Here is a 13,982-nt window from a genome sequence, read left to right as displayed (position 1 = left end):
ATATTGTGTTAAAATTCCTATGGCACAATTAACTTGTGAAATTGCAATTAATAAATTTTCACAGCCGATATTTTAAATCACACGAAACGATCATTCAAGAACAGCAAGTGTTAATTAATCGATTAAAACGGTTAATACAATGTATTCTTCAAATTTTTATATCGTAGAAGATGGCTATGATATAATTATAGATATAGGATCATCACTTGCTATATATATGTACTAAAACTATACATGTCCTATATTTATAGCGAAGATAGATTTTAAGATAATTCACGAAGTTCTACAATTATTTATCAATTTAGAAAAATCGAATCATGAATTAAATACCAAAAAAAAAGAATTTATTTCGATATATTTCGTAAGAATTCGTTTGGCTTTTCGCTTTTATTAACGTCATAATTTAACGATGTTAGTAAAGAACTAGCAAAATCTTAATATTACTTCATTAAAGTTTAAAATTTTTTCAATAATCTAACAACACTGTCTTATACAGGATAATATAAACAGTTGAAATTAAAACAATTAACTAACCATGATTCAGCATTTTAAAGAATCAAATTTGAATGTTTAATCATGATATGGACTGATTTACTCAAGATATATTGCATTTAAAAGTTCATTTAAATATTCAAAAATTTTTGAAGGATTTAGAAATGAAAAAGAGAAAAGAAGGGCTGCATTCAAAATTTTATTTAAAAAACTTGCAAATCTCTTTATTTCTAAAAATATTTAATAATTAATTATTCACTCATCATATTCTTAAAACATGCGCGTCTCGCAGCAATTGCGAAGCCTCGTCGGATGGATAATCAATTAGCTCGCATTCGAAATGATCGCGGAAAGCACTTCGAAAGATCGGTATTACATCGGCGATCGTTACGTCTGTATCTAGTTCCTTGGAGATACTAGTTACGCCCTTGTCCTCGATACCGCACGGTACGATGTGCTCGAACCATCCGAGATCAATGTTGCAATTGAGCGCGAGGCCATGGGTAGTGACATAACGGCTGCCGTGGACACCTATGGCACAAATCTTGCGATCGCCGACCCAAACTCCGGTGTGCGGTGAGGTCACGGCCTTGATGCCAAACTCGCCGCACACGTGTATTATCATACGTTCGATTTGATTCACGTACCACCTGACACTTGTACGAAACTGTTTTAGATTGAGTATCGGATAGGCGATCAATTGACCGGGTCCGTGAAAGGTGATCAGTCCACCACGATTCGTCCTCCAGAAGTCCGCGCCGAGGCTTCTCAACTTTATTTCATCTGTCTCCGTATATATTCCGTTCCGTATTCCCACTGTGTACACCGGTTTGTGCTCTAGGAGCACTAATGTATTCGCTGATTTGGTCAAATGCTTGTGATGATGATCCGACAAGATCTTCTGTAAATGTAGACCGACCCCGTACGACAGGCGACCGGCTAATAGAACTTTTACTCGTGGATTCATTCCGAGAATTCTATGACGTTGAATTAGCTCTTTAAAGCTGAAAAACTTCGTTAGGATTCAATTATCAACTTATATCATTACCAGCTTCCTTTGATTGCAATCTCGTCATTGGTTTGTTTAAGTACTCCCGAGTTGTAAAGTTCTCTATAAATTAGAAGCGATACCTGTGTGCAAAAGAATGATTAGTTTGAAAGAAATGTTTTAGACTCTTTAGTTACTGAATCCTCAGTATTTTTTTGGCAATTTCAAAATTATAAGCTAATCATATAATTTTAATATTATTACTTTTATTTTAAAATGCTTTTATTTTAATGTTTAAGTTGTTTAATTTCAACTTAATATTATTTTTGATGTTTTTATTGTTGCATCGATTTATTTACACATACGTAAGCATCAGTGGCTGCGTAAATCTTTTGGGCGTCGCTGAGGGGTTGTACATGCCACTTGCTCCTTCGTACTTCAGGATTCTTATTAATTTTCTTTTTCAGCTAATACACAAAAATATTTCTGCCAATTCTACTTTTACTTATCAAATTGCAGTAAAATAATATAAAATAATAAGAAAAGAATACCACTAAAAGTGTTAATCTTCCCAAACTCCAACGACCAGATCGATTTAAGCGTTGATTAGCGAATGGCCCACAGTCCAAACAATTGCTTTCCACTACTTTCTGAGCAGGAAATTCCTTAAAATCTCTTTCAAGTTTTCGCAGATCGCTGTAAAATAACAAACTTATGATTGCGTATGAGAAAAATCATATAAAAATATGATAACATTTAATGCTAAAAGATGTCTTATTTTAAATATATAATGATATATCTCAGATTGCATGTGTCGGAAAAAATATTTTATATAAAAATTACATTGGTTTGAAGAGAAGAGATCAATCAGATGAGTTTAATTCCTAAAACACATGTTAAAATCACTATCTTTTATCGTAATTTTTTTTGTTGATGTCAAAGGTAACTATTTTTCTCAAATAAAACTATTTCCAAAAAAAAAAAAAAAAATTATATATGCAATACTAACTTTTTAATATTAACACCAACAAGTACAACTTTTGGATGGCACAAAAGTTCGACGAAAGTTGCTGGTAGTTTGTTCAGGGAATAAATATGCAGGAGGTAACACACGTTGACATCTAGACAAATTTGCACCAGGGCTGTCTTTCCACTACCAGTTTGGAAATTGAAAGGCCACTCTAGATCGAAACCTATTGGTATAACCTTTTCTTTGCTACAATTAATTTCTTCTCTAAAAAGAATACAAATATACATAAAAGTTTCTATATATTAAAATTTTTATTTCATAGTTTCTCTCTATCTCTTATTCTCTATAGTCCTCATTTATATTATATATCACAGATTTTTCTTCTTATCTCTGCAGGGAATATTTTATTTAACATTTTAACATAAAAAAAATATCTCCATTATTTTGTTGATTTTGAAATATACATAGAAGATAATTTTGATTTGATGGAAGAAATATCATAGTAAAAAAAAAGTAATTTTTATTTAAAGTCTTTAAAATTAAAACATATAAGATTTAAATCTTGTTATTCTCAAATAAATGCATTTTTTTTACAATAAAACATATGATACAAAGTTGAACTCTTGTTTTTTTTTCTGTCTAGCTACATTATTTTATTTAAAAAAATGTGAACTTTCAACTCTTGAAAAAAAAAATCTTTACTAAAAGCACATTTTTACCACAATACTTGTTTCATTAAATGAAAGAATCTCTTTTTGTCACATTTTTCCATCAAATATTTAAAAAAATTTTTTTTTTAATGTTAAAATATTACCTACATATTTTTCTTTCTAAAAATATCCTGCATTTGTTCACACTCACATGAGATTATTGCAGATAAAAGCACAATCGACAAATTCAGTAGCATACTCAATGCGACCCTTGAAGATAATTGGAGGATATTTATCACATGTTTTATGAATGTGATGTTTCATTGAATGATGCAGTACACCATTCATATTTGCGAATATCTACAAAGGAATAAAAAGACAATCAGTTTTAGAGAGAATTGGATTAATGAAATACTAAATAGTAAAGTATATAGAGACCTGAATGTTAAATATCACGCAATCAGGATTGTCAAAGTTTTTCTAGATATATGTAATGAAATATTATATATATATCACATTGTGCTTTAGGTTTTTTTTATTTGGAAAAAACGTACAAATAATTATAATACATATTAAAATATATTCTCATTTGTTCCAATGTCATATATTTAGAAAATTTCATAGCACAAAAATATATATATATGTAAGTGCCTCTGAATTAAAATATCATTCTTAGATAGAGAATCATTTCGATAGAAAAAAAATTCTTTAGCGAAAGTCACATACTAGCTCTATTCTTAACAGCTGAACTGGCTGCACACTACACTAGTCACTACTGAGTCATTAATGGCACTAGTGGCACTTCAAAGTTCATCTCTTTCTCTCCACATTGGAAAGAAAAAGATAGACTTTAACTAATAGCTTGTGTAGTCATAAAGGCATCGAATATCTTGCAATTATATAAAAATATATAAATGATCCGATTTCAAATTTGAAAACATCTTGAACAAGAATGTTTCGATAATTTCCGATAAATAAATCAAATTTCGCTCCGCATAGGAAAGAAAATGCGAAGCGACTTATCTAACGTCTAACCTCATCCTCGTTATCTTTATTTCTTTTTGCGGCACGTGTGTTCATCTTTGGAATATGATAAAAATATAGAGTAGAGGTGGAGGCACTTCCGTTTTATTATTTTTTTAGATTTCATTCACTTATAATACTTATATTGAGATTGCATAAACCACGTGGTAGATAGTACATGACTGACAGAGTGACAGGTGCTCCTACTCTCATATTTATAGGGCGAGTTTTCAAGAGTGAGAAAATAATCTAATTCGTAGAAAATAAAACAATTGAAAAGAAAATGGTTACCAAAGATTCGCTGATTGGTTGATACTATTATAATATTATAGTCAAATTTCATCAATAAATAGCGTAGATGTAGACATAATGGCGCATATATATATGTCTGTATGTCTATGATTCTGTCGCTAGGCGACTAGTGTGTACACATGGCGCGCAATTGACACTTGCTTTATATTCAGTGTAGTGTATACTAATAAGCGTTTGTAAATAATATTAGAGAATCTTTTTAATAGGATAAAGATAATATTGTGCAATTAAATCGATATGTTGCTCAAGTATCTCGGTACCGTTATGCCAGCGCAGGTAAGTGCAATACACAATTATTATTTATATCTTGAAGCAAAATAAATTTATTAAATTTCAAGATTTTGCAGAAAATTGATAATCTATCTGATCTTTTCGTGTATGTATCTGTAAATATTTTTAAAACTTACTTGTGTACGAATAATGAGTGTAGGCCCCTCCAGAATATCACAAATATATCTTATATGTGTTTATACATACATACATATATATATATATATATATATATATATATATATATATATATATATATATATTACTCAAAAACTTGGAAATAGACTTTTCCGGTATTTTATTAATTTTATATTTAATAATATGTTTTAGGAGCTTGAAAATAAAGTAATTGACATAGCATGGTCGCCAAATAATTTGAAATTAGCTGTAGCATCCTCGGATCGTTTTATTTATCTCTTTGATGAAAATGGCGTCAAACGCGACAAGTTTTCAACTAAACCTGTTGATGTTAAGGTATTTATTATATTAATGTAAATGTTTAGTATATGTTTATATATTATTAATATGTAGATTTGATATATATAAACAAAATACTTCAGAATTTCTTAATTGTGTTTTATAAAATTAATATAATTAATATACTAATAAGCAACATCTTTTTTTCATTTATAGTTTGGCAAAAAGAGTTACATGATAAAGGGAATAGCCTTCTCCCCAGAATCTACAAAGATTGCAGTTGGTCAAACAGACTGTATTGTATATGTATATAAAATAGGAGAGGTTTGGTAAATATCAACTTTCAATTTAAAAATAAAAATAAAAATAGAGAGGGGAAATTATTTATTAATATCGGAAATTATTTCAGGGGCGACAAAAAAGTAATTTGCAATAAATTTCGACAAAGTTCCGCGGTGACGTGCTTGATCTGGCCCGTAGAAGGTCCAATTATCATAGGATTGGCGGATGGAAAGGTTCGCGCGGCTTTAGTCAAGTCGCAAAAAGCGCAGACCTTGTATACCTCTGACGCCATGACGATAGCTCTAGCTAGCAAGTAAATGAAAAAAACTCATTGAGATACGCTTTGAGATATCGATTACAGGCCGCATAATGATTTGTCGAAGTTTCAACTTAATGCTTACAATTTTCTTCCTTAACTTTCAGCATCCGTGGCAGCGGTTTCATATCGAGTCACGCCGATGGAAGTATAATCCGGTATTATATTACCGAGAATGATGGTGCGGAGCCGTCGGGACGAGTGTGCGTTCATGGCGTGCCTGCTTACGCTCTTGCATGGCCGCAATCGCACATTTTGGCAGCGGGTTGCGACAAGCGATTGACCGTTTACGATTCATATGGCAAGCCGGTCAAAACTTTTGACTATAGCCGAGATTCTCAAGAGAGAGAGATTTCCATAGCCTGTTGCAGCCCGAGCGGTCAGAGCGTCGCCGTAGGTTCCTGGGATAAGGTGCGCATCCTCGACTGGAGCCCGCGACGAAGCGTCTGGGAGGAGACTAATGTACGTGCCCTACCTAATTTCTACACAATCACGGCGCTTGCCTGGAGGCGAGACGGTTCGAAGCTAGTAGTTGGAGGATTGTGCGGTGGTGTCGAGCAATTCGAAACTGTCCTCAGGTAACTAGATCATGAGATAGCTGGATTTTCTAATCTTCAACTTTTTTATTTTTTCATTCAATATCCTTCGCAACTTTACATGACGTGAAACTTCATTCTTTGACATCTTTCTATTGTTAAAGATTTCAATGTAAAATTATCCTGATTTGAGAACGCTTGAAAATTAACGCACAAATCCAATATTTTACATCTTTTGCGAATAAAGATTTTATCAACAGATTTAATCCAGAGTTTTTAGTTTGAATAATGTTGCAAATAATAAACTATTTAAGTCTCTATACACACATGAGATCACGTTTTACTTATGTGTTGGTATACAATTATTATACATATCTCTCGAAATTTTTCGATCTTTGCCTTTAGACGTACTGTAGTTCGTGGCAGTCACGAGGTGGCCTACGTAGGTCCTAGTCAAGTGGTGATTCGACCTCTGAACAATTCCTCGCAGCGTTCCATCGTCGTCAGATCGCAAACTGGTCTAGAGATCGAGGACGTGCGCGTTTTAGGACGTAGAGATAATAACGTTGTCGCACGCACGGCACGCACTCTGCTAATTGGCGATATTGAGCAGGGCTTGATCAGCGAGATTCCATGGGAAAATCGATCCAATAACGGCGAGAAATTCTTTTTTGAGTATCCAGCCGTTTGTTTGATTTTCTATTCCGGTGAACTCACAATCGTCGAATACGGTCAGAACGAGGTGCTCGGTTCTGTACGAACGGAAGCGATAAATCCTCATGTGGTCAGTGTACGCGTCAACGAACGACCTTCGACCAGCGGGATCGATAATAAAAAACTGGCTTATCTGCTGGATCCAAGAACTGTCCGTGTGATCGATTTGCTAACTGGCGCGACAATTAGCTTAATTGTTCATGATATTCGAATCGATTGGTTGGAGCTGAGCGAGGCAGGTCATCGGCTATTGTCGCGCGACAAGCGAGGTCGTCTCTGGCTAAGCAATGACACAGGTGGCAGGTAAATAAAATTTTGTTAAAACTGTTAGCATTTACTGTGCAAAAGATATTTCCTATCGAACACAAATCAATTGAAGCGAAATAGTCATAATTTTTCAAAGAATTGGAATAATTATAAAAAACGGAGCGTAATACAAGAGATATATCTTTTGATCTAATATTTTTATTGAAGATTTGCTTTATAGATAAATGAAAATTCTTTATCAAAATAAGCTTATAATGGAGATTCTTTATAATTACAATCTTAACTTTTTCATTTATACGCGCGAAACATTAGAGTTCTGCTGGTGACTGGGGCATCCTTTGCATCTTGGGTACCTGGCAGTGATGTCGTCATCGCTCAGACAGGTCAAACCCTGGCCGTTTGGTACAATATAGACGCGCCGGAAGCAGTCACGCTGACGCCGATCAAGGGCGACGTGATAGACATTGTTCGCGAAGATGGTCGAACGTCCGTGATTGTGGAGGAGCATGGCGCTAAGGTGCCGTATCTGCTGGATGAAGAGCTAATTGAATTTGGAACCGCGCTGCACGACAACGACTTTGGTAGAGTTGTTCTGTTCTTGGAAAATATGGGCAACAGTCCTCAGGTAGAGACTATGTGGGAGAACGTCGCTAGAAACGCGATGAGTGAGAAAAAGATTATGATAGCCGCCAGGTGTTATGCCGCTATGGGCGATGTAGCTTGCGCGAGATTTTTAAAAGAGATTGCCAAGGTTTTTATTTTTTCTTTCTAAATATCTGCAGTCTCTTTTAAGATCCAATGTTATACTCTCATCTTTTCTTTTATCATGCTTCAAGGTCGGTGAGAAGTATGCCGAAGAGACAGGCAACGATCCACTGGCCAATCCGGATTGTTGGGCCCGGCTGGCTATATTGAACGGCGATCTAAAAACCGCCGAGGCGATCTATCTAGAGCAGAACGAGTTGGATAAGGCATTGGATATGTATCAGCGTTATTGGCACTGGGAAGACGCTTTGAATTTGGCCCAGAGTCGTGATTGGAGCGGTCTATCGGAATTGCGAGATCGTCATTTGGCTTGGTTGCTAGACAGTGGCCAAGCAGCCCGCGCAGCGTCTATCATAGAGACCACGAATCCCAGAAGAGCCGTGAAGCTTTACTTGGAAGCACGTCGACCTGCGCGAGCTGCTAGACTAATTCTCACCGATAATGAGCTGTTGGAGGACGAGCAAATCGTTGAGGAGGTCATTAATGGACTTAAAGCTACCGATCTTATGGAACTCGCTGGAGAACTATTGGAGAAAACCGGTGCCGGCTCGGAGGCGATTAGTTGTTACGCTCAGGCTGGCGTGTTTGCCAGAGCTCTCGATTTAGCACGCAAAGTTGATCCCACATTGGTAGTCGAGCTGGAGAGGGATTGGGGAAAACATCTTGCAGCGAACGGTCATTACGATGCCGCCATTAATCATTTCATCGAAGCGGGTGAAACGGTATTAGCGTTGAAGGCCGCTATCAATGCGCGACAATGGAGAAAAGCTCTGCAGATTATACAGGTATAGTAATGATTGTATTCTGAATGTATGCCTTATATAAAATAAAATGTTAATAAAAAAGATGTACCTATAAAATATTTTTTCAGTGCTTGAAAATATTTATTAATTAAATTATTAAGTACTTATTTCTTATATCTTTGATCAGATTGTTGTATCTCCTCTGGATCTTATTCTTTTTTCTTTCCAAGGTGATCGAGGATGATGATGATTCTGAAATTCGTCAGCAATGTGAAAAATTGGGTGAATATTTTTCGTCGATCGGCGAACGCAACTTGGCGGAGAGCCTTTTCGTTCGTGCCGGAAATGCGCAACGTGCCGTGGAGATTCACGTGCAGTCGGGTGATTGGATGCGCGCGCATCAAGTAGCTCAAAAATACATGAAGAACGATGAAGCAAACCAAGTTCTGATGAAACACGCCGACAGCCTGCAACAGGCCGGTGAACTTCGCCACGCTGAAGCGCTCTATGTCGCCATTGGTGATTACGACGCGGCGATCGCAATGTATCGTAAAGCGGGACACCGCGGCGACATGATCAGATTGGTCGCCGAGCATCGGCCGGATCTACTTCAAACAACTCACGCACATCTGGCGAGGGAGTTAGATGCAGCCGGCAAACCGAGAGAAGCTGAAGAACACTTCTTAGGTCAGTATCAATATTTGTGAGATCATATCTTAGCGCAAAAAAAGTTAATCTACAGCTTCTTTAGTTTGTGTAATTCGTATTTTGTCCTAGGTGCTGGTGATTGGCGCGGAGCAGTTGCAGCTTATAGATCCGCCAATATGTGGGAAGATGCGATGAGAGTTGCCAAGAAGGCTTCGGGAGAAAAGGCAGCACAGCAGGTTGAGATTTATGCCAGAAAAGCTTATAAAAGTGTTGCCTTTTCCTTCTTATTATCTTTGAATAAACTTTATTTTTTTAGGTTGCGTTGATGTGGGCCCGAACATTGGCTCCGGAATTAGGTGCGAGACTCCTGATGCGACTCAACTATTTAGATTCCTGTCTTCAATTGGCGTGCGAGGCCAGTTTATTCGAGTGGGCTTTAGAGATCGCCAAATACGGCACGATAGACCAGAAGAAAGAGGTTCACTATCGCCACGCCATGGCACTCGAAGACGAAGGTCGCTTCGCCGAGGCCGAAAAGGAATTCGTGCAAGCTGGCAAGGTTATGGAGGCAGTACAAATGTATATTCATAACCGCGACTGGGAATCCGCAGAGGATGTCGCGCGATCGCACAGTCAGGAGGCAGTGGCACAGGTTCTAATCGCCCGAGCTGCCGAAGCCGCCGAGGGGCAAGATTACGCTACGGCAGAGGCTCTACTTCTGAGAGCCCACAAACCGGAAATGATAATAGAACATTATAAGGTTGACCTCTTCTCGAAATTTACGCGGATTGTGCAAAAAGTTCTTGCAGACTAACTATTTTATAAAATATTACACGATAAAAATCGATTTTTAATAATAAAGAGAAATAATGACATACCAGAAAACTAATTATGTCACAAGAAAAAGATTCACATATAATTTCTCATTTCTGCTGTCGTAGTTTAATATGACTGTATTGAGAATGAGGAACCACAATACGATTAAAAAGAATAAATATTTAATTGAAAAAAAATTATTTGATCACATAAAAAAATAATTATCAATCTGCGAAAGAATTTTTCGCCTAATTATGATTATCTCTTGTGAGAAAAAAAGAGAAATTTATTTCAGACAGCCGGAATGTGGTCTGAAGCGCTGCGAGTATGTCGAGAGTATTTGCCTGGTCAGGAAGCAGCCCTTCGTAGGGAGTTGGGACAGAAGAGTGCGGGACTGGACGGAGCAAATGCGTTGGAGGAGGCTCGGAAATGGCTTGATCTTGGGGAAGTACGAGCTGCCCTGGACACTTTGATTTTGAACCCGCAAGCTCCCAGATCGTATCTCATTCGTGCGGCTGATATTCTATTGCATCAAGCGGATCCAGAAACGGCATCGGAAATCGGAGGTGATCTAGGTGCACGCTTGTTCTCCGTTGGTGAACACGCGCTCGCCGCTCAGGTATTTTTAATTTATTTCGATCATATAATTATACATTTGTTCACTACTCAATGCTCTGTTGAAATCGACAAGTTTGACTCCTGAAGGAATCCAATTCGCCTATTTATACTTGATCTTGGAATAAATTCCAAATATTATATCTGGATGTAAAGATTAAGAGCACAAGACAAATAACGAGATAAAAATCTTTAAAAACTAAGCGCTTGATGATTGAATAATATATCGTACATTGCAGGTGTTTCTTCAAGCGGATCGTCTAAAGGACGCGGTGAGCTCGCTGGTGGCAGTCGGCGAGTGGGATCGTGCTCGTCGGATCGTCCGTGAGCTTGCTCCCGATCTCGAACCGTATCTCGAGGAGAAATACCAGGATGTGATGGCGAATGAGGGTGAAATGGAACGGCTGGCGAAAGTAGATGGCAATGCCGCCCTTGAGATGATGGCGCGCAAGGGTCAATGGAGCCAAGTGTTTGACGTGGCGAGTTCGCAGAGTCCGGAAGTGTTGCATAAATTTGTGGCGCGACGCGCCGCGCAGTTGCTGAAGAGCGATGCCGCGCCGCAAGCGTTACAACTCTACGCGCAATATGGCGCGCCTGCGATCTCGCAGAATTTCAATCTATACCTGCAATTGGCGGAGAATATTCTGAATATGGCGCAGCAAGAATACAGGTATGATATATCGGTTGACGAGAAAATCTGCCGGCAATTTTCTCTTACAAAGATTTCTTCTTTCTTCTATTAAAATTCGTATTCTTTTCGTATCCATTTTCTTTAACACTTCTGACGACTTTCTTCGCTTTCTATGTTTGTTATGTTAGAAATCTGGATATTGGAAGATTTATCATATTCTTTATTCGACTATGTGATAATTTTCTTTTTATTTTCTTCGCTCTTTTTATCCGTTGATTAACTAATTCCAGATACTTAGCTCAGCTCCGCGATGTTTTATACGGTCTCTGCCGTTCATCGCCGTCCTCCAACAAATTTGAGCGACTTTTAGAGGCTGCGCATTTATCCGCGGTGAAACATGGCTGTCGTTCGTTTCCGGCGCTTTCTAGTATTGTTGTCAAAGTGTCTATCAGCCTCCTGCGACACACCGACGTACTCCACGCTGACAGATTTTACTACGAAGCCGGCGTCGCGGCACGTTCCGCGGGTCTTTTGAGCGAAGCATTTGTATTCCTCAATCATTTCCTCGATCTGGAGGAATGTATCGAAGAAGAGGGCGATGGCATTGTTCTCGACGTGGACGATCTACGTGTCACCGATTTTCCGTTGGAAGTTCCACTTCCAGAGAGTCTCGGCGTCGCAACGGATCAACGCGAGGAGGTGAGAGAATGGGTGCTGGCAATATCTATGGATCAAAAGATCGAGCAGGGTCTGCCGGTCGACCAGAGAGGCGTTTACGTGGGTTCGTTAACGTCACCGACTAACTCTGGAGCGCCTCTTCAACAATGTGTAATTACGGGATATCCGGTACGCGGCCCGGTCATCAAATTCGAGGAGACCGGTCGCGTGGCTGATCGCGACGACTGGATAAAGTTAACCAATACAGCCAGACAGGCGCCTCCGGAATCGCCGTTGAACGACATCCTCGTGTTTCTTCAGGAATGGTGCGGCGCGGTACCCAAATATTCATTTTGAAGAGAAAAATTGTTTTTCAATTATGATTAAAACCAAATAAAGATAAATACAAAGATGATATAAAAAGAAAAAAATTAAAATAATTGCAATATGCTTGTAAACAAATAAATAAACAATAACGAATTATTCGTTAATATACATCTGCTTCCTTAGTGTATTACATTCTTACCGGCGATTACCTTCTTTCGTTTAGCCGAGACCATATGAAGAATAAGTCGTTTCATTAATTTATTATTTATTGATTTATATGTAATTTATTATTTAGATGTAAAACTTTTATATTTTAATCTTAATAAATTTACAAAAAAAAAAATAAAAAATAAAAAAAATAAACCGTCAAGAGAAATATAGTCTTTATATTGTTTTCTGTTTTAATTACAATAATTTCGAGAAGAATATAAAAGAAGCATTAATCAAAGTGTCAGTCAAATTGTTCTCTGTTAAATCTTTTTGGACAGACAGTGCGTTCATTCTGCAGGATAGCTGATGAAGGGATTTGAGAGGACGGGCAGCCGCAAATGATAATTAACCGCTTGGCAAATATGCTCAGCTTTGGCGCATTCCGTAAGCCAAAAAGCCACCCGTGGAATTCGGCGGTTCAAAGTAAAGCAAATACATGTACATACGCACACACGCGCACATTATATTGACCCGAAATCGTAATGGGTTTAATATCCCGCTGCGGAAAATTCATCTAGTCAGCTACATTGCCGACATTTGCATGACAAAAAAAAGAAAAAGAAAACATTAATATAATAATATTACATAATATTGTACGAAAAAAAGATACGATGAGTATATAAAACTGCAAATGCACGTTAAAAAATTGGTGTATTTATAATAACAATAATATAATATATATATATATATATATATATATATATATATATATATATATATATAACGTGTATGCATGTGTGTATACATGATTCTTATTACAACAATTTTATTTAACCTAATCTAATCTAATCCAAATTGCCGCAATCAGGTTTGGACGATCGTTTATATAATTGTATATAATTATAATATATTATTCATAATATATTAACATCTCTGTATCCTGAACTTCCTTGAATACTTAACACTAACGCATTTCAAAAGTTACAAAAGAATGGTTGCCCTAAAATCCACCTTACTTTCCGCTCCGAATTGGACGTCTTCTTTTTCGTCTAAATTACGTTCGTACCTAAATTACGTTAGAATATTATCTTAAACTAAATCTACCTTAAAGTACATGTTGAAAAACGCTTAAAAATACTTCAAAATAGCATGTTAAATACAAAATCGTTAATTATCCAATATCCTCGACGATAACCCTTTCAGTACACTTTCAGTATATTAAAGATATTATAAGTAGAGAGTATAATTAAGTGTGTAGAGTTAAATATAATATATATTGATAGCAATAAATGTGTATAACAATCTTTTTTTCGTTAATACTCGTTTCACGAATTGTCGGAAGAATTACAGTTTTTATCAGTTTAAAAGGCTGTTGAGGGTAGAAGTAGTCTAT

The 13,982-nt window shown here is 37.0% G+C and overlaps 3 protein-coding genes across 6 annotated transcripts; 1 reads left to right on the top strand and 2 right to left on the bottom strand.

The window, feature by feature from the left end:
* Nucleotides 1-672: 672 nt before the first annotated feature.
* Nucleotides 673-1,459, bottom strand: LOC126856691 (putative lipoyltransferase 2, mitochondrial). Its single transcript, XM_050605435.1, has one exon. The coding sequence runs from the start codon at nt 1,457-1,459 to the stop codon at nt 755-757; it is 705 nt and encodes a 234-aa protein (XP_050461392.1). The 3' UTR covers nt 673-754.
* Nucleotides 1,330-4,317, bottom strand: LOC126856690 (3'-5' exonuclease). Of its 4 annotated transcripts, XM_050605431.1 has the most exons (7): nt 4,136-4,317; nt 3,312-3,460; nt 2,490-2,714; nt 2,032-2,176; nt 1,846-1,947; nt 1,541-1,623; nt 1,330-1,469 (listed from the first exon to the last, which is right to left on the bottom strand). In XM_050605431.1, coding segments are annotated over exons 1-7 (750 nt in total). In that variant the 5' UTR covers nt 4,181-4,317; the 3' UTR covers nt 1,330-1,468. The 4 variants fall into 4 exon arrangements, with proteins under 4 accessions (XP_050461388.1, XP_050461387.1, XP_050461391.1 ...); XM_050605430.1 differs by having other exon boundaries at nt 1,463-1,623; nt 4,136-4,295; XM_050605434.1 differs by lacking the exon at nt 4,136-4,317 and adding an exon at nt 3,827-3,843 and having other exon boundaries at nt 1,463-1,623.
* A 257-nt stretch (nt 4,318-4,574) lies between these two features.
* Nucleotides 4,575-12,607, top strand: LOC126856679 (intraflagellar transport protein 172 homolog). The gene is made up of 14 exons (XM_050605411.1): nt 4,575-4,711; nt 5,036-5,179; nt 5,339-5,451; nt 5,532-5,717; nt 5,828-6,298; nt 6,662-7,273; nt 7,550-7,988; nt 8,074-8,787; nt 8,976-9,432; nt 9,523-9,629; nt 9,710-10,153; nt 10,505-10,828; nt 11,064-11,494; nt 11,746-12,607. The coding sequence occupies exons 1-14, from the start codon at nt 4,673-4,675 to the stop codon at nt 12,467-12,469; spliced, it is 5,205 nt and encodes a 1,734-aa protein (XP_050461368.1). The 5' UTR covers nt 4,575-4,672; the 3' UTR covers nt 12,470-12,607.
* Nucleotides 12,608-13,982: the final 1,375 nt, after the last annotated feature.

The sequence above is a fragment of the Cataglyphis hispanica genome, chromosome 19, assembly GCF_021464435.1.
Source record: "Cataglyphis hispanica isolate Lineage 1 chromosome 19, ULB_Chis1_1.0, whole genome shotgun sequence".
NCBI lineage: Eukaryota > Metazoa > Arthropoda > Insecta > Hymenoptera > Formicidae > Cataglyphis > Cataglyphis hispanica.
The sequence above is the reverse complement of the archived record's forward strand: the minus strand, read 5'-3'. Positions and strand labels throughout refer to the sequence as shown.